Source organism: Neurospora hispaniola (assembly GCF_033458365.1).
Source record: "Neurospora hispaniola strain FGSC 10403 chromosome Unknown B0T23scaffold_7, whole genome shotgun sequence".
NCBI classification, from domain to species: domain Eukaryota; kingdom Fungi; phylum Ascomycota; class Sordariomycetes; order Sordariales; family Sordariaceae; genus Neurospora; species Neurospora hispaniola.
The window spans coordinates 2,449,103-2,473,792 of record NW_026944412.1 but is presented as its reverse complement, the minus strand read 5'-3'; the positions used below and the strand labels follow the sequence as shown (position 1 = coordinate 2,473,792).

Here is a 24,690-nt window from a genome sequence, read left to right as displayed (position 1 = left end):
GAGACTCATTTCTTGTACATGTCTAAATCTTCAAGGGGGTATCTGAATGGAACACAACTGGAAGAGCGTACACATATGTGTGTCACATGCGTAGCCGTACAACAAGCTGGCAAGGCAGAGTGTTGATATATGAAATCAGTTTTTGAACCCCTTGAAGTAGGCGTTACGGAAAGGGTTCAGGTCGTCCGCCGTCTTGCCTTCTTCGACGGCCCGTTCTGCCTTGGCCTGCTCATATGCCTTGATGGCTGCAGCCTCAACTTGGGCATCGGGAATACGGCGATATGTTATTAGTCGTCGGGACCCTAGAATAAGATCACAATCAGTACATCTGTTAACATATCAAGATGAATGTTAGCCAACTCACATTTGTTAAAGTCCTGCACACAAACAGCCACAACCTCCATATAAGGATGCTGCGGTACCGGAATCTCCTGATCCTGGTCATTCGCCGTCGGCATCCAGAACGACAGTCGGCCCCCATCCACCAGCGTCTGCGCCGAGAACTGCAGGATATCATCCAACATCAACAAAAAGCTGTACGGCTTCCTAGGCGGGATGAAATCCGGATCCTTGTACATCTCCATGCCCTTGGGGATCACCCACGGACACTTCTCCGGGTCCTTGACCCCCAACACCTTCAGCCCTTCGCGCACCCCGTAGGGCGGGTCGCACACTACCGCGTCGAATATCCTGCCGCTTACCCCGTCACTTTTTGGTTGTCCAGCGGGGGAGGAGGCAGAAGTGGAAGTGCCAAGGGCAGATTTGCGTATAGGCGTGTTGGTCAAATCAGCAGTGAACATCCCACCCAAGTTTTGGGTAAGGCCGTATTGCTCAAAGTTCCCCCTCAGGGTCCTCTTCTTCTCGTCACCTCGGATGCTGCGCCCGTCAATATCGGACCCAAACGTCAAAGCGCCGAATTGCGCGCAGGCAATCGGGAAGGAACCGGTGCCGACGAAGGGGTCGTAGATCAGTTTTCCCGGTGCCGCCAGGGCAATGTTGGCCGTGACCAGGGCCAGTTCGGCGTCCATGGAGGTTGTGGAGATGTATCTTCTCTTTTTGAGGTCCAACTTCTTGGGCAGCGTCTCCCGGGAAGATGTACCCAAGTACCGACCAAAGTAGTAGTACTTTGGATCGGGGATGCCGAGAGGTGTGGAGTTCCACGGCCAGTCTTCAAATAGGATGAATTCCTCGTCAGGGTCGCGCATCTTGATGGGGCCGGCGAATCCGAGGTAGGCGAAGGAGTTGATGATGGAGAGTTTTTGGTCGTTGGTGCGAGAGCCTTGGTAGGAGTCGATGGTGAACTTGAAGGAGCAGGACAAGTATTGGGACCATAGGGGCTCGGTGTGAGAGCGGACGGAGCTGTGGACTTCCGGGAGGGTGGCGCCGTGGCCCCAGAGCTCGTGGATGGAGATTACGAGGATGGAGCGAGCGATGAGGCGCCTGGCGGCACTGGCGGAGGGGAGGGAAACTATGCAGAAGGGGGACTGTGTGTGGGTTGTTAGTTAAGCGGTCCAAGTTGAATTGGCTGTGAGTTTATGGTGGGTTGAGAAGCAGAAATGTGTCAACTGCTTCTGGCCTGGCATGGGCGTGTCCCGATTTAGGGGGTGAAACTTGAAGAGACTTACCTCTAGACTGTATGAGATGACTTTGAGATCGATGCCTTCTACTATTGCTAGGGCCTCAATCTCGGGGAGACGAAAAGTCTCGTGAGACTGAGAGAAGCGGATGAGATATTCCATTTCGGGCATGATGGAGAGGATGGTTAGAGAGTTGTGGTAGGGTTCTCTGCTGTTCAATTATGACCCATAGTCTGCTGGAAAATGTGATGACAAAAATAATGAGCCTCTTTATGTCGTGTTATAGAAAAATGATCTCGGCCAACAACCTGTTGTCACGGTGAGATTTTGTGATCAGTTGAAGTTGAAGTTACTCAAAAACACACAGGAGGGAGTGTTGTTTAATCTTTAGCGTGGTGTGGATCCATTGATAAGATCCCTGACTTGCAGATCTGGTAGGGCTGTGAGTGGTGCCCTGTCAGCTTGAAGTGGGGCTTAAATCTCTTGGTTTTACGGCAGGGGTCGGTACAGTCCATACCCCAGCTTTTGAATTTCCACTACAGTCGAGCAGCTTGGCCCCATCCAGCATATGAACCTTAATCGCAGCTTTGGCCAGCTTCAAAAACGACAACAGAAAGATCGACGATCCATCCATACGGCACCGTGAAAGACTATATCAGAATCACCATGCTCTCGTTTCCGACGCCTTCAGTCTACCAGTCGTCGAAATGCTTCGTCACCTACGGGGTAATGGGCCATCTTGACCCTAATCAGCCACCAACCAAAAGCAAGCCATGGTCAACAGTTGCAGGCCAGGACTTCATTAACAGGGTATGTCACTCTCCTTCATGTTGGACATCATCCACTAATAACTATTTCCAGGTCGAACTCATCATACCTCAAGATGCCTTTGAAGTTGTGCGGAAAATTCTGAATGAAAAGGCAGCACCTGAGTTTCAGCGAGTGGTCATGTCCTTGCACGACGTCTTATCTGGTGACTTCTTTACTGAATGCATCAAGAAGGGTAGGATGAGACCAATTTTCAAACCAAGCCAGTAGCGAAAGCTAACAAAGCATGCGCTAGGGAATGTTATGATGCTGTCGGAAGGGAGGAAAGGGATCGACAACGTTTTTACATTCAGAAATGGTACACCACATTCAAATAGTACACGAGTGAAGACCGCATTGAACGCTCTGCTAACGTAATGGTGCAGGTATCTTGACAATGTTATTGGACAAGGAAGCATATGAAAGAGCAGGTCTTGTTGGCAAGCCTGACGGAGTGAAAGGAAAGCGTGGTCTGAAGCCCCGGTGGGGTAAGTCTCTTCTTCCTAGCTGGAGTATACCAGTCCTTGATGGCTACTAACGAGGCCAATAATTACAGTCGTTGAAATCGACCTCACGAGTTCGTCGATGGTGCCAGGCAAGAAAGGATTCGACAGACTGATCTATGCGAGCAAAAACGCTTTCAATACACCAGTCACTTGGCTATTCTGCAACCTTTCTTCCACCAGTAAGCACCTCGTTCAGTGACCTACGGCACACGCACCCACTAACGTGACTTCAGTCCCCAATCCAGATCCCCTCGCGCCACATTCTCCGACCAGGTGTGCAGCAGAGCCCAGTGTCCTGGAAAACCTCGACGCCATGCTGCCGACCCTGAAGCCTCCGGTTGACGCAATCGGACCAGAGGGGAGAGAGGAACTCCAATATTTCTCTACCGAGCTCTATGAGTGGCTATCACTGGTTCGACTGCAGAGCCCCCGAATTCAGGTGGGCGACCAGGTTGATCCGTATCTTTGCCGATATCAGGTGCCTGGCGATGGCCAGCAAGGCAAAATCTGCAAGCTTACTTGGCAGGGCTTTCTTGCTCCGTCCTGGTGTCGGGAGATTCTCCTCAGTCTCGTTGCTGAGCTCCCGTCAAAAACTTGGTTCTCGTTCAGCACGACGACCTTCTCCAAGGGCATGGCTGGGGATAACTCTGAGATTTCGCTCTTTCGGGCCCAAGGAGCGCCGGGGGAATATTTAATGTGGGAGATTAAGAGCCATGAGTGAAAAGTGACTGGCATTCTATGGCGAAATGTCTCATTCCTGTCTAGGTCCTAGGATGGCATCCTCCACCAACTGGCGCAATGCCGCCTGTCCCTCGGCAGTCTCAAAGTCCTCTCTCGAGGCAAGCTCTTCAATCCGCCTGCGGAACTCGGGATCCGGCTCCCCAGCGTTCTCCGCCTCGTTCATTGTACCGATCTGTACTTGTAGACCCTCGGGAGCCGGGGGAAGGTCCGCTGGCGTGACTCCGTTTGTCGTGCCATGGGCAGTGGTGGTGGTGTTGGCCTCGCCTTCCAGGCCCCTGAGGTATTCTGCGACTTCGGGATAATCCTCTTCGGCCTCGATCTTCTCTCTCGCGGTCTGACCCTCGTCGTTCACGATGGTGGTGTCCAGCTTGAGCTCCTCGGCCAGGACCTTGGCAGCGGCGACGGTTTCGACGACAAAGAGCGCTGTCTCGCCATCTTCGTCCTTGAGGTCCACTGGGACTTTGAATTCGCCTACAAGAGTGCGCAAGAGGTCCAGGTGGTTGTAGCTGGCAGCGGCGTGAACGAGGGAGTAGCCGTGCTCGTCCTGACCCGAGGCCAGGGAGGGGTTCTCGCGAAGGAGCGCGATACACGCCTCCGGGTTATCGGCGGCGAGGAGGTATGGGTTGTTCGACATCTTGGGTGGGTGGATTCGGTCTTCGAGTCGGATTCGGATGTTCACGGGTATTAAAATAATGCGTAAAGGTATGTTTTGGTGAAGACAAGCACAGCTACTACATGCACTAGGTACGCAGACTCGCAATCGAAGTCACAAGTATATAGAGGACGGACCTGGGCGAGAGCTGTGGACAAAATTTTGGTGGAGACATCTCAAGCTAGGAATGCGGGGCACTCCAATCGATGGAATCCTACCGATCAATGTTCCCTCGAGCCCCTGTCCTGGCGCCTCTTGTTCCCTTCGGCGTGTGACGCACCGCAGGCGCAGTTCTGGACCCCTGGAACTCCTCAACTAACCCGAACCCTGCGCATACTCGCTTGCAAAACGCTGTAGGGCTGCCTCTACTGTCGTGAAAAATAGTGTACAACCTGACGGACTTGTTGACACAACCGGAAGGGACAGTTCATCCACCAGGTTCAGGAAAGTGGGAAAGTAAATTATCGGCGATGGTCTATACTAAGTGTGGTTGAGTTGGAGATAAAGATAAAGAAGCTGATGACAACGTCGATCAGCAATACGCCAATACTTAGTTGTATGTACGCCAGTTGTACGAACAATAAGGAACTGAGCAGATCTCGAAAGAGTCTCGGCGAACTAAATCAGTACACCGACACCAAACACAGTACGTCAAGAGGTTGGAGTTGCTACGGGCAGTAAACATGGATGAATATAGGACCATAGCTTTGATCGCCTGCGGCCCAATCCATGTGTTAGTGCAAAATCTACCAGGTCCCATATCTTGTCTCCCTTTTGTTGCAGTATCGCCGCCGTTCAAATGTATGACTGTGTCGGCGAACCGCAGACGTTGTCGGCAGCCTGTCAGCCCAAATAATCACCTTATTTTCGCCGTTATATTGGCCAAAAAGGTTTAATTTGGGCCCAATTAGCTGATGTGGTTCTCTTGGTGGTAGTAGTGTAGTGACTACCGGATTGCATCACAATCTCTCTAGGGCTGAGTCGCAAAGCCACCTTCTTTTTTTTTTCGTCCCATCAAGCTCCTTCCATCCCAGGTCCTAGACGCGGCTTCCAGGACAGCTGCAACAGCTTCTCCCGCAGAAGGCGATTCACAGATTCGGCCGAGCACTTGACCCACGAAAGGCAGCAGCGACAGCAAAGAAATCCTCCCATTATTAAATCACCTCTATCACCTCACTCAACTGTGATCGCCATTTTGGTGCCTTTTCAAACATCACTCCTACGCGTTGGAACACCTAGCTCCCTCTTTGCCAACCCTTTCCATTGCAAGGTCAAAGCCGGGAAGCTTCTCGCTGTTATATCCACCCCGAAACTCAGTTCTTTCCTTACCCCCGCTATAAACTTCCCCAACCACACCCAGCGCTCTCACTGGCGCAAGTCCGCACCTCAACCTCATATCACCACACCACAACCCAACCATGGACGAACCACTCACGGATCTCCGAGGCCCACTAGCCGCCAAATACACTGCTTCTACCGATTACAGCAAAATTGCAGACAAGTTTGAGGTCCCTCATGTCGCACAGGATGTTCACGAGGTTGCGACCTTGATCAACGGGCTCGAGAATGGCGCCAAGAAAAAGACCAGCTTCAAGGTGAAAAAAACGACTTACGAAGTTGCCCAGTCGCGTGACCACATCCGTGTCGACTCGTGGCGCTTCCATGACTGGGACTACAAGAAACATGACCTACCCACATATGCCCGCGGTCTCTTCACCACCAGACACAAGGACGGAACACCTGAGATTACCACCCGTGGCTACGACAAGTTCTTCAACGTCGACGAGGTCACCGAGACCAAGTGGGAAAACATCAGGACCAGGACGCGGGGTCCCTACGAACTGACACTGAAGGAGAACGGCTGCATCATATTCGTCAGTGGTCTTGCCGACGACACACTGCTTGTCTGCAGCAAGCACTCGACTGGCGACCGTAGTGATGTCGAAACCAGTCATGCCAGCGCTGGTGAGCGCAGGTTGGAGGAGCAGTTGGCACGCATTGGTAAGACAAAGGCCGATCTTGCACGGGAGTTGAGGAGACGGAATGTCACGGCTGTGGCAGAACTCTGCGACGACAGCTTTGAGGAGCACATTCTGGCGTACGGACCCGACAAGGCGGGCCTGTATTTGCATGGCATGAACCTCAACCTTCCCGAATTCATGACTTACCCCTCGCCTGTCGTTCAGAAATTCGCAGAGGACTGGGGCTTCATCAAAACCGGCCTGATCGTCATTGACACTATCGACGAGGTCAAGGCTTTCCTTGAGGAGGTAGCTGAAAGTGGCGCCCACGATGGCCGCGATGTAGAGGGTTTTGTCATTCGCTGCAAGATGTCTTACCAGCCTGGGCAGCAGCCCTTCCAGGATTGGTTCTTCAAGTACAAGTTCGAAGAGCCCTATCTAATGTATCGACAGTGGCGTGAGTGCACCAAGGCCATCATCGCAGGAAAGCCGCCAAAGTTCAAGAAGCACGTCAAAATTACCGAGGAGTATCTTCTCTACGCGCGTCAGCGTCTAGCTGGCGATCGGGAGCTGGCCAAGCGCTACAACCAAAACCACGGGATCATCGCTCTCCGAAACGATTTTCTCGCTTTCAAAAACCTCAAGGGTTCCGACGCTGCCAACTTCGAGGCCTTGCATGGAGGAGGAGCTGCCGCTGACGTTGAGAGCGATATCATCCTGGTCCCGATTGCCACCATCGGCTGCGGAAAGACGACTGTTGGTCTTGCTCTCACTCACTTGTTTGGCTGGGGTCACGTTCAAAACGACAACATCACCGGTAAAGCCCGGCCGCCTCGCTTTACCAAGGCTCTTCTCGACATTCTTGACGAAGGTGTCCCCGCAGTCTATGCCGACCGCAACAATGCGCAAAAGCATGAGCGTAAGCAGCTCATCACCGACGTCAAGATACAGCACGCCCGCGCCCGGCTTGTGGCGCTCCACTTCGTTCACAATGATCTCGAAAAAGTCCGCGAGGTTTGCCGGGATCGTGTCTTTGCACGAGGTGATAATCATCAAACCATCCAGGCCGCCTCAGATATGAACAAGGTTCGTGGCATCATGGAGGGATTCATCAACCGCTTCGAGCCTTGCGACCCAGAACAGAAGCCTGACTCGGAATTCGACGATATCATCGACCTTGATCCTTCGGCAGGAAGCAGACAAAACCTGGAGACTGTCATCAAGGAGCTCCATCGCATGTACCCCAAGTTCATGCCCAACATCCCCTCTGCAGCAGAAATGGACGAAGCCATCCAATATGCCCTCGAAGGCTACAAGCCTGATTTGCGTCACGTCATCCCCGACCGTAGTAACAAGAACAAGAACCAGCCTAAGCAGAACGGTCAGCAGCAACAGCAGAAGCAGAAAAAGCGACCCCTGGAGTACATGTCCGTCGACATGACGACCAAGGATGTGCTTAACACTCTTGAGAAGGCGTTTGCCGCTGCTGGCCCGGAGCAATCCCGCTTTTTCAAGCAGCTCCAGGGCACTCGCCGCGTACAACCCAAATTCCACGTCACTTTGATGCACAGGGCTGGTGCCAAGGAGAATCCGCAGCTCTGGGATAGATATCTGCGCATCAACGAGCTTGAAGGACCCAACTCTCCAGACGGGAAGCTCGGAGAGATCGACGTCCAGCTTGAGCGTGTGGTTTATGACGACCGGATCATGGCTATCGTGGTTCGCTTGATCCCCAGACCCGGGGACGAACACGCCAATCCCGATAGCAGTGAGCCTGCAGAGCCAAAGTGGAAGTGCACAAACCGTGTTGCGCATATTACGGTTGGAACGAGAGATGATAGTGTCAAGCCTAGGGAGAGCAATGACTTGCTTGTCAAGTGGTTGGAGCATGGTACGGGAGCGGAGACCGGAATCTACGACCTGTTAATCGACGGTAAGCCCACGTTGCAGGGAGTTGTCAGGGGGGTCCTCTCGAGATAGGAGACCGAAGGGGCTTCATCATCGGCAACCAATGACCATAATTCCCATCGGCGCCGTGGACGTGGACATGGGCATGGGCATGGGCATGGACGTGGTCGAGGCGGTGGCCACGGCCGGGGTAGAGGGTCACATAGGGGCACGGGGCATTGACGTTACTTGTAGGAATCTGTTAGACGCAGGATGATGTTCACGAAATATGTCTTGGGGAAAATCATAGCTTTACGTACAACGGCGGGAACGAAAAGACGACGGAAGGAGAGCAGATTTGGGGCTTTCGAAACCAAAATATGCAATATAGCCAGGCTTGTAGCCTTCTCATCACCACAATTACATATCCACATCTGTACTTAACCAGATGACAAGACCATAACACTGGCACTTTATGCGCTGAAGCTATTCGTGACCTCCACAAACTTGGCCCACTGCCTCGCCGCTTCTCCGCTCTTGATAGCCCATCTCGCCCTCCTAATACCCTCCTTCCAACGCCCACCTCCTGGTCCACGCTCCTTGATAACCTGCCCGTCATCACCATGTCCCATATCACTCGTGTCCGCCTCGCAGATACCCGACACCACAAACAGCGCCGCAGTGTTCATCAAAACAAAGTGCAAGATGGGATCATCATCCGGCATCTCATTGTTCAAAATCTTGCTCAAAATAGCCGCATTCTCAATCGGCTCCTTACCCGGCGACACCTCCGACAGCGGATGCGCCGGCAACCCAAAGTCGCTCGGGTGAAGCAAGAAATGGTTCACCACCGGCTCGCCCTCTGGGTCCTCCTCGGCGGGCTTGATCGTCCAGCAATGCGTCGGTCCAGCGCAGCTGATCTCGTCTAGCTCCTCGTCGCCGCAGACTACCATGGCCTTGCGCGCCCCGCCCATCTTGAGCGCCTCAGCGAATACGGGACCGAGGTCCTTGCGCGCGCATCCGATCATTCGCGCCTCTACCAGTTTGTCCTTTCCACCTTCACCCGCGAAAACGGCCGGGTCGAGCGCGTCCAGCGGGTTCGCCAGAGGGCCGACCAGGTTGAAGATGGTGCGCCAAGGGAGCTGCGCGCGGATGGGGGCTACGTGGCGCATGCCCTGGTGGAAGACGGGCGCGAAGAGGAAGCCGTAGTTGCATTGGGAGTAGAGCGAGCAGACGGTGTCGGGGCGGATTCGAGAAATTTGGGGTGGGCGGGGAGGGACGCAGGCCAAAAGGTCGGCCGAGCCGGACTTGGAGGTTGAGGCTTTGTTGCCGTGCTTGCCGACGAGTAGCAAGGAGGAGGCGAGGATGGAGGAGGTGGTGCTGATGTTGAAGGTGTTGTGGGAGTCGCCGCCTGTGCCTACAATGTCGCACTAGAATCGAGGAGGTGGTCAGTAAGGGAGCTAGTAGGGTGAGGAGGGAAAAGGGGACGGGACAACGAAAGGGACTGGGATGACTGAATGTGTAGGAGGAAAAACGTACGAGGCCGCCGTTGTAGGCTCCTTCTTGTCTGCCGCGCTTCTCAATGACTTGACGTAGTTCGTTGAGGTCGGTCTGGGCAGCGGCCTTCAGCATCACCTGGGCCGTTTTGGATAGCACTTCGGCACTGCGGTCCAGACCGGTAAAGTGCAGGCACATGAGCAGCGCGCCGGCCTGGACATCGGAAATTTGGTTGGTGAAGAAGTAAGAGATGGCATGGGCGATCTCGTCCGGCGTCACAGGGTCGGGGTGTCCGAGGGGCCAGAGACGGGTTAGTAGCTTCTTGATGTTGACATCCGGGAGGTCCTCAGCCGCAGTCGCGGTCGCCGGTGCCGCTTGTTGCTGTTGCGCCGACATGTCTCTGGAGATGTTGATATGGAGTTTCTGCCGGGATCAGAATTGTTTGCCTGGTCGCAATAGCTGTCAGGCTGGTCAGGGAGGCCAATTGAATGATGCCGGCTTCCTGGGAGCTGTGGAAGGAGTAAAGTCTGGCTGTTGTTGACTCATTTCGTGGATCGGAAAGGCGCAGCGGGAATACCATCCAAGGTTTGGTGGGAATGATGGGCAGCTTTCTACAGTGTGCTTTGTTCTCCCCAATGATGGCATCGAATGCTGCCAGAGTGCCCCGCGACGACGGGCATCAGCGGGGCAGATATGCAGGCATTGAGCACCCCAGCAGCCGCAGATCACAACCGCAAATGAGCCTGAATGGGCTGGCAGAATTAGCGGGCGGTGAGTTGCTTCCAACTCTTGGCATTTGGAGTAAGATGCGGCAGGCAACTTTTTGATTTTACAGCGAGCGGGAGACCGGGTGGTCAGTGCGTTCCGGCATTGGCGACGCGGCGCCAAAATTTCGGGAACTCTGTTCGCCAGCAGCCCGGCCGCGATTACGGGGACTGGGACTTATCAATCCGGGGGACTGACGGAGCGCGACATTGTTCACTCCTTTTACAAGTAAGTTCCGGCCCCCCGGAGATGACCCCAGTCTGCGTCCTCTATGATTAACGCAATGTGATTCAAGAATGTCTCTCAGACTAAGTCGCCCGGCCGTCCGCGGCTTGGGTTCTGCCATCAAGTCTTCCAGAATCTCGTCCAGGTCGGCCGCCCTGTTGGTGCCCTCCACCTCCACATCCGCCTTCTCGACTGCCTCACCACAACGCGCCGCCGCCGCCGGTCACCTCAGGCTACCCGACGACTATGTGCCGCCCACCCAACCCCCGAGCGCCCGTCCCGTCGATACGCGCAAGTCGCAACTTCTGCGCACTTACACCTCGATGCTCCGCTCGACCCCCTTGATGCTCATCTTCCAACACAACAACCTGACCGCTATCGAGTGGGCTGCGATAAGGCGAGAGCTTAGCCTTGCCCTGAGCAACGTTCCAGTTCCAGAGGGCGCTCCCGATATCACTTCCAAGATCCACCTCCAGGTTGTCCGTACGCGCATCTTCGATGTTGCGCTCAAGACCGTTGAGTTCTTCGACCCTTCTACAGTGGAGCCCACCACGGCTACAACAGCTACGGGCACCAAGGTTCCCGCTACATACAACCACGATCTGTCGAAGCATGCGTGGAAGGCTGTCAAGGAGGCTACCAAGAACACCGAGGCTGTTGAGAAGACCGTTTACGGCCAGCTCGCTCCTCTGCTCGTCGGACCTGTCGCCATCCTCACCCTGCCCTCCGTGTCGCCGGCGCATCTCGGCGCTGCCCTGAGCGTCCTCGCCCCCAGCCCTCCAGCCTTCCCTGCGCCCAGCAGGAAGAAGAACCCCGGCTATTATGACCTTACCTGCCAGTCTGGTCTGCAGAAGCTCCTGCTAGTCGGTGGCCGCATCGAGGGTAAGGCCTTCGACTACGACGGTATCAAGTGGGTTGGCGGCATCGAGAACGGAATCGAGGGTCTGCGCGCCCAGCTCGTGCACATGCTGCAGAGCGCCGGCATGGGTCTTACCAGCGTTTTGGAGGGTGCTGGCAAGAGCCTCTGGCTTACCATGGAGAGCCGCAGGAGTGTCTTGGAGGAGGAGCAGAACCCCAAGAAGGAGGGCGAGGGCGAGGAGGAGAAGAAGGAGTAGAGCTGATCAGCGTGAAGTCGAATGCGAACAAACGGCAATATCGGAGCCCAATTTACTCCACAAACACCAAAGGTCTGGGTGCTTTACATTCCTCAGGCTTGCCGGACCTACTGATGCGATGCTACCACTTTATAAGAGATCAAGTACAAAAGATCTGGTGTACAATACAATGTAACAAAGACATATGTAAACGCGCAAATAATCTGGCAGTGTCTCGTTTGTGTTTGATGCTGACTGGTGGGTTGACGATCTCTTCGGACAACGGTGCAGGTTCGGGTTCTCAGCAGAGGACCTTGATGATCAAGTGAGGTCTGTACTACCTACCTTAGCTAGGCTCGACCCCGCTGATGTTAAAGGCCCGGTGTAAGGGAGGTGGTCCCTGCAGTCGTTTGCTAGTGTACACCCCTGCACTCGCTTCCCTTCTGGTCATTGCTGCCTCCCAATGGTTCACTGACAGAATACCAAGACCATCAAGCGACCGTATGGAACTGGACTCTGCAACGCATAATTGCTAGATTGCCTTTGCATGGGCTGCTGTCTGTTACAAAAACCACTCACGAATTTCAAGAATTGACCGTTGGGAAATCCTACACGACTCTATTCCTGTGCTGACATCACATTGCAGCGAACGAGGGCCGCATCGCGCCTCGACAGCTTGCATTTGCATCTTCACGATGATGATCTTGGCCGCTTCTCACTAAAAGGTGCCGCTGAGCTACCGACTCCTTCCCCTCCCGAAAGCTTCCCGCTCGTCAAACCCCATCAGTCACAAGCTATCTACGAATCTCGATCATCCCCGCTGTCTTCAACTCCACTCAACCTCTCATCAACCCACCCTCTGCTTCGAGATACGGACTTGAGCATTGTGCCATTCCAACTCTCATCTCTCGTTCGCAGAGTATACATACGTCGTCTTTGCCATACATACGTCGTCTACGGCAATCTGCGTCAACTTGAACCCAATACCAAAACCAACCGCGGGCAGAGCAACAGCCACTTCCAAAATACAACCACTAACGAGCAACGGCCGGAACGAAGAGACGATAACGAGTTACGGGACCACCACGCAAGGCTACGATACATACCTGACACAACGACACGATCTGGCGAATCGAAACGAGCATTCCCATAATCGCACACGAGATTTCTTAACCTACGCATCACAACCGTATCGAGAAAGGCAAAACAAGAACAACAAAACAATGGACTTTGCACCTTACCAAGCCGCACCCCCGGAGCATGGGCGCACCATCTCACCACCCGACTCCACCTCCTCCCCACGCACATCATGGGACTACGGCCGCCGTTCTTCCTACTCCCCCGGCAGCGGAAACAAGTACCAACAGCGCCCAGCGCAAGTATCGCCTCCGCCACTTCTACACCCACAACCACATCGTGCTTGGTCGGGTGAGGGCATCAGCAGGTATCAAAGTCCGAGTGCTACTCCCGGCACCGCCAATGGGATCGGCAGTGGCATTGGGTTCAGCAGTAGGAACGGCAGTGGTGGAGGAGGAGGAGTAGGAGGAAGCATGGGCGAGTATTTCAATGCGCTGGGCGCTCGAGAGGGGATGGTGTCCGAGTTTGATACGAGCTTGGGACTGAGGCTGGATTATGAGGCGTGTTTGGCGTATTTGGCAGTGCCGCCGCTGGGAGCGATTTTGCTGTTGATTTTGGAGCGAAAGAGTGATTATGTCAGGTGAGTGAAACAAGACCCATCTCTCGGTATGGTCGAGGAGTTAGCGTTGCTGACATGTAGAACTGGGGATTAGGTTCCACGCATGGCAGTCCAGTCTGCTTTTTACGGCATTGTTTGTGCTTCATTTGTTGATTTCTTGGTCGAGTTTCCTTAGCTGGCTGTTATTTCTGGCGGATTTGGCGTTGGTAGGATGGCTGGTCATTAATGCTTATAGGGACGCCGACACGTTAGACAGGTATGTCTTTCGGGATCCAAACAAGTGGACAAGAGCTGACTTGGTTTCCAGATACGAAGTACCGATTTTTGGGCCGATAGCAAGCGGGATCTTGGACGACGAGTAGACGACTGTGGTTATTGGGGCTCAAAGGCATCAGGATCAGTCCGGCATCGTGGTTGTCCTGGGAGAGTTGATACTTGACACTTGACGAGAGGCGTGAATACAGCCTTCTCGTACTCTAATGTAATGCGCTGGTACATTGTTAGTCCGATGAGGGATATATCGAAACAATTCCTATGTTGTCGAGCTGCTTCCCCGTAAGGGACAAGCTCAAGGGTTTTCGTCAACTCCGTTTAAGACTTCATGAACATCGAAATTGAATGAAGCACAGCAGATGAATGATCGTGCAGTGAAACTCGACTGAATAAGTTGAAACCGTGAACCTGGATGGCCGATGCCGCGTGGTTAGTCAGCTGTGGCTGGTTCACTCTGGGGTCAGAGTGGGGTCTAGAGCTGAAGTACATACTGTGGGGCGTTAGGTACCCGGCCTTGTTACGTCGCGCTTTTGCCTGCAGCCCAGCTCCTGGTCAACCACCGACAGCACTCGAAGCTCTGTGCCGCATGTCGACCACGCAACTGCCACCATCCACGCAGCACTGCACTACAAGCACGACCGACGGTCTCCCAACCACAACGCAAACAACGGCGATTTTTATCACCAACCACCACTACTACTCCACGTCGTCGTTTTCAAATTCCGTGGAGGTTACATACAGAGGATCAGTAACCCGACCTCTGCGCCCTTGCGACTTTCCTTACCGATACCCCACATTCGCAACCGCCTGCGTCAGCCATGTCGACCCTTGAGGAACTCGACGACCTTGATCGCCGTGAGCGCGAGGACAAGAAGAAGGATCAGGACAAGGATAAGAACAACAAGAAGGAGGGAGATGGCGATGCCGAGATGAAGGATGCCGAGCCCGAGGCCGATGACATCCTAGATGAGGAGATCCTGAGTTTGAGCACAGAGGACATCCTGATGCGGAAGCGCCTCCTCGAGAACGATGCCAGAATCATGAAGAGCGAATACCAGCGGTTATCACATGAGAGGGCTACCATGAAGGACAAGATCAAGGAGAACCAAGAAAAGATTGCCAACAACCGGTAAACATCCCCTACACTCCCCTAAGGCTTGCCTTCAGTAGCCGCCAAACCTCCCCTACTAACGCTGGCCTCATCAGACAACTTCCCTATCTCGTAGGAAATGTCGTTGAACTTTTGGACCTTGACCCGACCGCCGAGTCCTCCGAAGAGGGCGCCAACATCGACTTGGATGCCACGCGCGTGGGTAAATCGGCAGTCATCAAGACATCTACCAGACAGACCATCTTCCTCCCTCTCATCGGCTTGGTCGACCCCGAGAAGTTGAAGCCCGGCGATCTCATCGGTGTCAACAAGGATTCGTACCTTATTCTGGATACGTTGCCCGCCGAGTACGACAGCAGAGTCAAGGCCATGGAGGTCGACGAGAAGCCTCAGGAGAAGTACACAGATGTCGGTGGTCTTGACAAGCAGATTGACGAACTTGTCGAGGCTATTGTGTGGCCTATGAAGGAAGCCGAACGGTTTAAGAAGATCGGTATCAAGGCGCCCAAGGGTATGTCTTTACCAAGATGGAGCAGAAACTCGCTGCTGTGGTATTGCTGCTAACTTCTGGAATAGGAGCTTTGATGTACGGACCTCCCGGAACAGGCAAGACTCTACTCGCCAGAGCTTGCGCCGCTCAGACAGATGCTACATTCCTCAAGCTTGCTGGTCCCCAGCTAGTGCAGATGTTTATAGGAGACGGTGCCAAGCTCGTAAGGGACTGCTTCGCCCTAGCAAAAGAGAAGGCCCCGTCAATTATCTTCATCGACGAGTTGGATGCCGTCGGTACCAAGCGTTTCGACAGCGAGAAGTCTGGTGATCGTGAAGTCCAGCGAACCATGTTGGAGCTCCTCAACCAGCTCGACGGTTTCGCTTCCGACGACCGCATCAAGGTCCTCGCCGCGACGAACCGTATCGATGTCCTCGACCCTGCTTTGCTTCGTTCCGGTCGTCTCGACCGCAAGATCGAGTTCCCTCTTCCGAACGAGGAGGCACGCGCACAGATTCTCAAGATTCATTCCAGAAAGATGAAGGTCAACCCCGGCGTTAACTGGGGCGAGTTGGCACGCAGCACGGATGAGTTTGGCGGTGCCATGCTGAAGGCCGTGTGTGTCGAGGCTGGCATGATTGCCCTCCGTATGGGCAAGAACCAGATTGGACACGAACACTACGTTGACGCTATTTCTGAGGTGCAGGCCAAGAAGAAGGAAGTGAGTATTTTCCCTAAGAGAACCAATGCTTGTGTGCTGCTTACTGACCGGGCTTTCAGACTGTCAACTTCTACGCTTAATGTTATTGCATTTCCTACCGTACTGAAAGCGACGACCGAACTGCGGCAAACAACTAGGTCATGGACGGTTCATAGAAATTCGGCATGCAATAGAGCTAGCGTTGGGTTGGGCATGTCTTGTATCATAATGAAGCGTTTTACTCTGATGACTTGCCATGCCATCCAAATACTCGACAACCCAGAGGCTTAATGACTCTGATGAACAATGTTTGCTGGCCTTCTTGTTGACTTACTGTCATGTTGCCTACCCGGTACTCTCATTCTAGGCAGTGAAATGGTTTCCGGTCCGCCGGTTTCGCTGCCCTGATATCGTCTTAGTAAAACTAAAATGTTAGGTGTAGCCTCAAACAGATTTCGCGGGTTTCCGTATATGGTCCGTTGACACTGTGACAACCTGTTGTTGGATTTTGATCATTCTTCAATGTCGTCTTGCATTTCGTCCTTGAGTTGCTGGTTTGCTGCTTCTACGACACCTCATTTATTGATTTTCGAACGCTTCTTCCATAATGTGGATTTACTCACCTTTTCTTCGTGGCTCAAGATGCGAACTGTACAAAGTACAACAGATTGCAACTCGCTCCTGATGATCCAAAGCTTGGCCCTCAGAACTAACCCGATAAAGAGCTGCAGCTTGAATGAAGATCCAGGTGTAGGTCGTTTGCTAGAAAGATCTCTCATGGTTTAAACAATGACTTTGAATTCTCACCACATTTTTTTTCAGAATTCCGCATGATTCTGGCATCCACGTTAGAGCACCATCCCTCATAGTTGGTATCCGACAAATCCGAACTACTCGGTTAGAACAACACGACCACTCTGCCTCTTCACTACCGCCAATACGTGGCATGTCAAAACTTGAAACGACCAGAAGGAAATATCACTATAGAACGCCAGGGGATCCTGTGAAAACGACTCTCGAGATGCTCTAGTAACCTTAACATTATTGGATTAGGTAGATGATTTGGGCTTTGACCAGATCAGGGATGGATCGCAACCTGTTTTTCTTTTTTCTTTTTTTTTTTTCGTGAGAAGAAACCATTGATGGATCATCTCCAAAAAAAAAAAAAAAAAAAAAAAAAAAAAAAAAAAAAAAAAAAAAACACTTTCATAGCGCGCCAAAGTAATCAAAGAGAAACAAAATTCGCGATTTTGTTGTCAGTTGTGAAGGATCGTGGTTCAGCGATGCTCGAATGAGCATCTGCCTCGCTGAGAAGTTCAGTGCAAGATGTGCCCTGGCATGCATCAATATCAGTCCATCCCGTTATTCCTGCCGAGTACAAACATCTTTTGAGACACTTGAAAATTCCCTGCACAGGTGACTGCAGAGCATAACGTGGCATCTCGATATCGGATGACCTCTCAAACGACCCTGAATTCTGCACGCGTTGAAGGTGAACCGAGATGAGTGGTGACTGAAACGGTGGTCGCAAATCCTCACAGCATCACACTCGGCTACCCGTCAGGTTCCCCCTCCCCAACAAGTATCAGACTCCATTTCCGCAGTTCACACTAATCCAGAGTCATCGTGGGGTAATAGACAAGATCAACAGAAAGAACAACAGCTTCCAAATACAAATTTCTGCCATCCATCTACCATCCAAATATCTGGCTCACGACAGCTTGTTCTGGATCTCTTTCTTCTGATCGAGGGTTAGGAGAACGAGAGAGCTTAGCATGTTAGCGCGTCTTGGCGCCAATGGTCTGGGCCCAACACCAAAATGTCACTAGGGACGGCAGCATGACGTCATTGCTTTGGCACAGAAAAAGATGTTTTGGTTTTGGCCTGTGACACGATGATGTGACGGGACTGGAGGATACACGAGCAAACGATGATGCCGGCCTTCGTTTGTCGAGGGCAGAGAAGGGATGAGAGATTGACAGCAGACCAATGGCCAGACAGCAACAAGCTTCAACTAACAGCAATTCACGCGGGAGTTCAGGCGGCGACTGCCAATTACGTCATTGTATCGGAGCTTCCCCTCCCCTCTCACTCGTCCACCTTGCCTTCGCAGAGCATCGCATCTGTGTACGTAGGGACCGAGACGATAGCTTGTTCCTGCCAGTTGTAGATCGAAACGGGGCTGTACAAGAAACTCTGGAGCCGGTGGTGGATAATGAATGCCTGCCACTCTTGTTTTCTGTAGGCATGCTCGTGTTCCTACCAAATACGTGACACTGGGCAGCTGCCAAACCGTGGTGCCAGTTGTGGCTTGTTTGTTGTGTTTTGTGAAAGAACAAGGACGCGACACAATGCCTGGCACCAGTCGGGCAGGAGTGACGTCCATGACCGCCCCTCGTTTTCACTTGGATCTTCAGTCCCTTGGTTTTGACCAACGCAGCAGCTGCCTTCCTTCCTTCCTTTGTCTTCTGGAATCCCAGGGCACACCAAACATCAAAACAAGTTCTGCCGATTTAACCTTCTCTTCTGTTGACTTCCTCTTTTGCTTTTTCTGAACTGGAACACGACTCAGCTTTTGATACCCCCAACCACATACTCTCACCATCTGTGTGCATAATCTTCAAACAACAACCTCACGACCACGCCGTCTTCGTTGCTCACCCCGACAATAGTAACGTACCTCTAAACTCAGTCCGCGATGAGGATCGCAAAGACTTTCCTCTCCCTGGCCCTCGTGGCCGACGCTGTCTACGGCAGCTCGTGGTTTTCCAATGCTGGTGCGTAATCTCGCTTTTCTGTTGTTAGCCAGACACCCGCTGACTGATCTTTTCTTCACAGCCTACAACAAATGGCACGAGACTGAGCTCGAGAGATGGCTTTCCGACCACGATGTCCCCTATCCTACACCCGCGGACCGCAAGGAGCTTGAGAAGCTCGTCCAGTCCAACTGGGATAACCAGGTGGTCGCTCCTTACAAGGAGTGGGATACTGCCAAGCTCACCGACTACCTGAAGCAGAAGGGAATCGAGACCAAGGACTCCGCCGGTTCCACCAAGGACTCTCTCATCGACCAGGTCAAGGGTGTCTGGTATGAGTCTGAGGACAAGGCTCACAACTCCTGGCTCAACGTGAAGGACTGGATCTTGGACTCGTGGACTGACAGCCAGCTCAAGGCCTTCTGCGACCGCCATGGCATCCCAGGTAAGCTTCATCGTACTCGCATCTTATGCAAATCCGCTTAAGGTACTAACAATATCACAGTCCCCCAGCCCCGTAAGCGTGATACCCTTCTCGAGAAGGCCCGTTCTAGCTACGAGACCATCGCTCAAAAGGCTGGCGAGACTGCTGCCTACCCTGGCAACTGGCTGTATGAGACCTGGTCTGAGTCTGACTTGAAGGAGTGGCTTGATACCCATGGCATCCCTGCTCCCCAGCCCACTACTGTAAGTTGATATGCGTGACTGTAGATCTCGACCAAACATTAACCATCATTGCAGAGAGACAAGCTTATCGCTACTGTTCGCCGCAACTCCCGCCTTGCCTATCTCCGCATGAAGGAACAACAGGCCAGTGCCACCTCCAGCGCCCAAGCTGCTTATGCGACCCTGACCGACAAGCTCATCGATGCCTGGAGCGAGTCCCAGCTCAAGGACTTCTGTGACAAGAACGGAATTCCCGTACCCCAGGGCACCAAGCTCAACCAGCTTCGTGCCCTTGTCCGCAAGCACCGCGCCGATCTCCTTGGTGATACCCTTTCTGCTTCTGCTTCTTCGGCTTTTGGTGCTGCTACCTCTAACATCGGCTCCAACTATGCCAAGGCCACTGATGCCGCTTCCCAGGCTGCTGCGGATGCTTTCGACAAGGCTATCAACACGTGGTCTGAGACTCGCCTCAAGGCCTATCTCGACGCTCGCGGTGTCCCCGTCCCCCAGGCTTCCAAGATTGATGAGCTCCGCGCCCTGGCCCGTAAGCATGCCCACAAGGCTGCTTCTGGTTACACTGCTTGGACCTTCGATGACTGGACCTATGACAACTTGAAGGACTATATTCTCGCCCACGGTGATGCCGCCAGCAAGAAGGTCGCCAACCAGGCCGGTGTTACCCGTGACCAGCTGCTCGCCGCTGCTCAATCTGGATATGCCTCTGCTTCCGCTGCCGGTGGCGATTCTTACGCCTCAGTTACTAGCTACCTCGCTAAGGCTACTGACTCTGCCAAGGCCCAGACCTTTGATACCTGGAGTGAAAGCGATCTCAAGGCTTACCTTGATAGCTATGGCGTAGTAAGTTGATATTACCCTTTCAATACGCAACAGTTGCTAACACAATCTACCAGCCTGTCCCCCAAGGTTCTACTCTTAACGAGCTCCGTGCTCTGGCCCGCCGTCAGTGGACTTACTTCAAGTACGGAACCTCGACACCGACCGAGACCGTCTTTGCTAAGATCGGAGAGAGCGCGAAGGCCGGTTGGGATTGGATCAAGGGTCAGCTTCATATTGGTGCTGATGCTGCCCAGAAGCAGGCCATCAAGGCCGGCGACAAGGTCAAGGAAGGTGCTGATGCCTACCAGAAGGGCGCCGAGAAGGTTGGCGACAAGATCAAGGAGGAGCTCTAAGTTCACCTGATCTCGTGATACCCCATGTCTCCTATCAAAGAAATATTCGATACCTTCACCATACGGCGAAGGTACGTTGATGACTTGTGTGATGAAGTGACGAGAACTTTCACAACCTAATTGCAGAGGATGGAAATTTTGGGAAATATTTACCCCATTCGGAGGACGAAAATGACACAGACGGGGGAGTCACGGACTGGTTGTAATGCAGTTTAGCATTTATCATGGAAGGTTGAGTAGGAAGGTACAAAGGATTACTTCCAAGGCAGTCCTGGAGTTTGTCGTTATTTTGATATCAGTAACCCATGAGAATTTTATGCATCGGTTGTATCTTTGAAGATACCTTCATTGTGTCGATCTCGTGAAGCTCGTGAATTATGATGTTGCCACGTAGGTACTTGCTCCTGCTTCGAGTGATCTGTGTAGGTGTAATGTTTTTTTTTCTTTTTTTTTTTTTTTGGGGGGGGGTGGAGGGGTTTTGGATTTTTTTCTTCCTCAACAAAGGCGCTTGCGCTTTCGTAACGCCCCACACTGTCGGCTGTTGAAGTCAGCTCAGGCATACACAGCGAAAGTGTATAATTATACACACATCGGGTTCTGAGATGTAGTATAATTCAGGACAAGTGAATGTAGACTTGTTCTCAACTTGAAATTGGTGAATCCCCACAAAGTCATCTGATGATCTCTTGTACACGCCACCATAAAAACAGCTCCCCCTCATCGTGGACAAATTAGGTGAGATATTTGACATTATACCGTGGGTATACTCCTCCTACGCATCCAAGCGTCTTTCTAACACCTCTGATCTTGAGTTCTAGGCCATTCCTGAATAGAAATATCCAAATGGGACTCTAGCCGATGTCTCTTCGAATTGTTGTAACCCCCATCACACTTTTGCAACGGCCTGTTCTGTTTTTTTTTTTTTTTTTTTTTTCCTTGACGAGCGGTGGCAGCAGGCTGGTTTCCCTAAGCTGTTGGCTGGTCTCATCTATTTTGTCCCAGGACATGCCCCCTCACTCCGCGCCTCAAGACAGAACAAGAGATGTCAAATATAAAATAAAAAAGAAGAAAAGAAATTTGAAAAGAAGAAAAGAAATTTGAAAAGAAGAAGAACTTCTGTACCTCCCCTTACCCTCTTTCTCTCTTTCTGTGCCCATCCCCGCTATTCCCCCGACGGAAAACCACCGTCTCCGGACTAGTAATATGCGTGGAACTTTCCCAAAGACGCCGGGTACACTACTGGGCTGACTGGACCTGGACTGACACATGTTCCCTGCGTACATAAGTTTCCGTTGCCGTTTCCGTTCTGGTTCGCATGCCGGAGATCAGAAGTCAGCTGGGACCGTTCGTTCCATGGCAAATTCTTTTCTCGTGAGTCGGTATTTTTCCTTTCTTTCCGATTTTGGATGGTTAAATGGGAGCAACTATCTTAATTGGTTACACGACTTTCACGGCAAAGTTTCTAGCGAAGCATTTGTGGTATCAAAAACTGCGTGGTATCATTTTATTTTGTTAGTGAAGCACGATTGTCTTGACTTGAGAAAGGTCTATTTCTATTTATATATGCATAGTTTTTTTTTGGTCATCAGCACCTCTGGTGGTGGGTTGGTGGCGTGTTCGGAGGTGAAGTGACTGCGGTGGTGTGTGTGGATAGAAGGGGTTGACCACGTTAGAATGGTCGAATGAGGTGATGTACTTCGCAGTCAGGCGTAGAGGCTATCCTGTCTTCTCGCTTCTTGCGACTCTTGAGCGAAGCTTGAGGTTGGTCGTCCTCGTTTCTGCTTTCATCGTTACAATCATCGCCTGCTATAATCATTGTAGATGTGATGGTGGTTATGATGATTATGTTGTTGTTGTTGCTGATGCTGATGCTGATGCTGATGCTGCTGCTGTATATGGGAATGAGTGCTCTGGACCGCCGTCGTGTACTGATGATGGGTATACGATGGATACGACGGGTATGCTGACTGAGGCTGCTGCTGGTGGTCATATTCCTGAGAGGTGCTAGCACTAGTAGTGGTAGCAAATCTCCCGCGGGCCAGCCAGTCCCCGATGAGATCGTCCGTCGTGGGTGCTTGATGATGAGCTCCCACTCCCGTTAATTGCTATTGCTCATGGTATTCGGTTGTTTGGTATTGTGTTGGAGGTGGGGGAGGGGCGTCTTTTTGTGGCACCAGAAAGTTTGTGTTAGTTTCCAATTGTTTATGCTGGTCAGGGGATCTCGGTGAGTACCGAGTGGGATCTTACATGATGAAAAGTTCGGCTCTGGTGAGGGTGAGGGAGTGATGTAAACCAGATCTTCAATATCCTCTGCTTCTTCATACCCGAATGTGTTAACTTGTTGGCAGCAACCGTAATGATGATTGTTGTGGGGCATACCCTTGGCGTTGTAGGCGAGCTCTTCATCCTTTATCATTCCCTTCTTGGATGCCCGCTTCTCGAACCGGTTGATGTCTTTTGGATCCACGGGTCGCCCTCGGAGAATGAAGCGTGTTTGTTTTGGTGGGTTTTCATTTTCTCGTCGCCTCTTGGTCTTGATCATGGCCATGTATTCGGACGCCTTGGTGTACTTGGTGTCCAGGTTCCACTTTTTGATCTGCGTCTTATACTGCTTCTCGCTAACGATTATTGTTAGCTTTTCTTTCCTTTTCCTTTTTCTTTTGGAGATACACTTTTAAAATCGTAAGCACAGACTTACGTTGCCTTGAAATTGTGTCTTGTATGCATCTCATTCATGACATCCTTCAGCTTCATCGTCGTATACAGATGAGCTATCAGATCCCGGTATGGCTCCCAGTCCTCAGGTCTGGTTGGCCTAAAGACTGTACCAACAGTCATCACAGGGGATGGTGACAAGGACGATGACGATGTCCTGTCGTAGTTTGTCGTGGGTGAGTGAAACTCGGTGGTAGGGCTGAGGCCAGAGTAATGAAGTTGGAGGTAGAGTTGTTGCGCCATCATCAATTTGAACGGAGGACCCCGTCCGGGGATTTTATCGAGGCCGTCGGTGGCGATTGTCGTTATGTGAGTCTGGCAGATGATCGTTTGCTGTGCTTGGTGACCCTAGTTTCTTGTCGAGCAAGAGTGGATATGTCCCGGAAGATTTGTTGCGGCAGTTCGTGTGTGTATAGTGAAGATCTTACTCTTTGAGCTTGGTCCCATTCATGTGGTGTTGAATGTATGTTTTTGGTAGAAGTTCACAACAGAAGAAACATGGACGATGGTGAGAAGCACTGGGAGGTCCCAAAGCTTATATCATTATAGACTTGATGGTCCAACATAGATGCTACTAGGTAAGACCGGAACGCACAAGGGCCCCGGCTATCACGATTGGCAAATTCTGTGAAATTTTTCTGCAACGCTGCTGATGAATAGTGTATTGATACTTCGGGCGGTCTCCCAGTTTGGGATAACAGCATGCCAATGATACGACAAGTCGGCTGTGGGAAGACATGGTCACAGGTCGAGAAAGGGGGGTTATGTAGGCGAATGAAAGGGGGTGGCAAGCCGAAGTTGCTCCAGAGGGGATAAGGCTGGAGCAATCCTTGGAAAGAAAGCCGGCGGAGTGTGCGATGTGGTGATGCAGATTGAAAGAAATCAAAACATGGTGCGGGGCGATGGGGACGGCAATTGGGCAGCTGGAAAATCAGACCCGGGGGTCGCTGAAATTGTTAACATGTTTGGTTTACAGGTATGCAAGCGCCGGTACAAGGGGTCACTGCCCCTGACCAACCACAGCATCCGCATCACAGGCTCCCCAGGAGCCCAGCTCTTGCAATGTCTTTCCAGTGCGATGGGCCTGACAAGTTCTTCGGACACTGCCGAGGGGCAACACCCTACGACCCACATCCTTCCAATAACCCCCCCTACTGCCGTTTTTATGTGGAATTCGGTGACATTCTGGTGGCCAAATCGATGAAGGTGGTTTTCTCCCCACAAAAACCATCATCAAGCTTCCAGATGCTGTTGAGTCCGTTGGGCCAGAACCTGCGTCCACTTGACACCCACAACCGCTGATCTGATTTGACATTGTTACCATTCAGACGGCGGTGCTCGTTCCGAGCTGGTCGGCGAGCACAACAGCAGCGCATCATGG

General features: G+C 52.2%; 10 protein-coding genes across 10 annotated transcripts; 6 read left to right on the top strand and 4 right to left on the bottom strand.

The window, feature by feature from the left end:
- B0T23DRAFT_221091 (S-adenosyl-L-methionine-dependent methyltransferase) lies at positions 1 to 1,914 on the bottom strand. The gene is made up of 3 exons (XM_062833733.1): positions 1,626 to 1,914; positions 365 to 1,484; positions 1 to 302 (listed from the first exon to the last, which is right to left on the bottom strand). Exons 1-3 carry the CDS (start codon positions 1,746 to 1,748, stop codon positions 136 to 138), a joined length of 1,410 nt encoding a protein of 469 aa, XP_062690178.1. The 5' UTR covers positions 1,749 to 1,914; the 3' UTR covers positions 1 to 135.
- Positions 1,915 to 2,243: 329 nt separating this feature from the next.
- Positions 2,244 to 3,611, top strand: B0T23DRAFT_322387 (ribonuclease P 40kDa subunit-domain-containing protein; the record flags this gene model as incomplete). Its single annotated transcript, XM_062835292.1, has 6 exons — positions 2,244 to 2,387; positions 2,439 to 2,580; positions 2,641 to 2,703; positions 2,771 to 2,872; positions 2,941 to 3,069; positions 3,124 to 3,611. 6 exons carry the CDS (start codon positions 2,244 to 2,246, stop codon positions 3,609 to 3,611), a joined length of 1,068 nt encoding a protein of 355 aa, XP_062690177.1.
- A 15-nt stretch (positions 3,612 to 3,626) lies between these two features.
- Positions 3,627 to 4,534, bottom strand: B0T23DRAFT_221072 (uncharacterized protein). The gene has a single exon (XM_062833732.1). It carries the CDS (start codon positions 4,263 to 4,265, stop codon positions 3,642 to 3,644), a length of 624 nt encoding a protein of 207 aa, XP_062690176.1. The 5' UTR covers positions 4,266 to 4,534; the 3' UTR covers positions 3,627 to 3,641.
- Positions 4,535 to 5,701: 1,167 nt separating this feature from the next.
- Positions 5,702 to 8,224, top strand: B0T23DRAFT_323292 (fungal tRNA ligase phosphodiesterase domain-containing protein; the record flags this gene model as incomplete). Its single annotated transcript, XM_062835346.1, has 1 exon — positions 5,702 to 8,224. The coding sequence occupies one exon, from the start codon at positions 5,702 to 5,704 to the stop codon at positions 8,222 to 8,224; it is 2,523 nt and encodes an 840-aa protein (XP_062690175.1).
- A 365-nt stretch (positions 8,225 to 8,589) lies between these two features.
- Positions 8,590 to 10,295, bottom strand: B0T23DRAFT_221054 (glycosyl transferase). The gene is made up of 2 exons (XM_062833731.1): positions 9,671 to 10,295; positions 8,590 to 9,561 (listed from the first exon to the last, which is right to left on the bottom strand). The coding sequence occupies exons 1-2, from the start codon at positions 10,022 to 10,024 to the stop codon at positions 8,605 to 8,607; spliced, it is 1,311 nt and encodes a 436-aa protein (XP_062690174.1). The 5' UTR covers positions 10,025 to 10,295; the 3' UTR covers positions 8,590 to 8,604.
- Positions 10,296 to 10,475: 180 nt separating this feature from the next.
- Positions 10,476 to 12,153, top strand: B0T23DRAFT_387194 (uncharacterized protein). Its single transcript, XM_062837671.1, has one exon. The coding sequence runs from the start codon at positions 10,690 to 10,692 to the stop codon at positions 11,731 to 11,733; it is 1,044 nt and encodes a 347-aa protein (XP_062690173.1). The 5' UTR covers positions 10,476 to 10,689; the 3' UTR covers positions 11,734 to 12,153.
- Positions 12,154 to 12,935: 782 nt separating this feature from the next.
- On the top strand, positions 12,936 to 13,770 carry B0T23DRAFT_324064 (uncharacterized protein; the record flags this gene model as incomplete). The annotated part of the gene is made up of 3 exons (XM_062835389.1): positions 12,936 to 13,429; positions 13,503 to 13,664; positions 13,716 to 13,770. The coding sequence occupies 3 exons, from the start codon at positions 12,936 to 12,938 to the stop codon at positions 13,768 to 13,770; spliced, it is 711 nt and encodes a 236-aa protein (XP_062690172.1).
- Positions 13,771 to 14,278: 508 nt separating this feature from the next.
- Positions 14,279 to 16,521, top strand: B0T23DRAFT_387189 (P-loop containing nucleoside triphosphate hydrolase protein). Its single transcript, XM_062837670.1, has 4 exons — positions 14,279 to 14,810; positions 14,888 to 15,303; positions 15,369 to 16,003; positions 16,063 to 16,521. Exons 1-4 carry the CDS (start codon positions 14,500 to 14,502, stop codon positions 16,081 to 16,083), a joined length of 1,383 nt encoding a protein of 460 aa, XP_062690171.1. The 5' UTR covers positions 14,279 to 14,499; the 3' UTR covers positions 16,084 to 16,521.
- Positions 16,522 to 18,680: 2,159 nt separating this feature from the next.
- Positions 18,681 to 20,594, top strand: B0T23DRAFT_431662 (uncharacterized protein; the record flags this gene model as incomplete). Its single annotated transcript, XM_062840336.1, has 5 exons — positions 18,681 to 18,759; positions 18,821 to 19,183; positions 19,244 to 19,425; positions 19,480 to 20,262; positions 20,316 to 20,594. 5 exons carry the CDS (start codon positions 18,681 to 18,683, stop codon positions 20,592 to 20,594), a joined length of 1,686 nt encoding a protein of 561 aa, XP_062690170.1.
- Positions 20,595 to 22,650: 2,056 nt separating this feature from the next.
- Positions 22,651 to 23,719, bottom strand: B0T23DRAFT_220967 (Clr5 domain-containing protein). Its single transcript, XM_062833730.1, has 3 exons — positions 23,293 to 23,719; positions 22,842 to 23,212; positions 22,651 to 22,755 (listed from the first exon to the last, which is right to left on the bottom strand). Exons 1-3 carry the CDS (start codon positions 23,553 to 23,555, stop codon positions 22,700 to 22,702), a joined length of 690 nt encoding a protein of 229 aa, XP_062690169.1. The 5' UTR covers positions 23,556 to 23,719; the 3' UTR covers positions 22,651 to 22,699.
- Between the last annotated feature and the right edge of the window lie 971 nt (positions 23,720 to 24,690).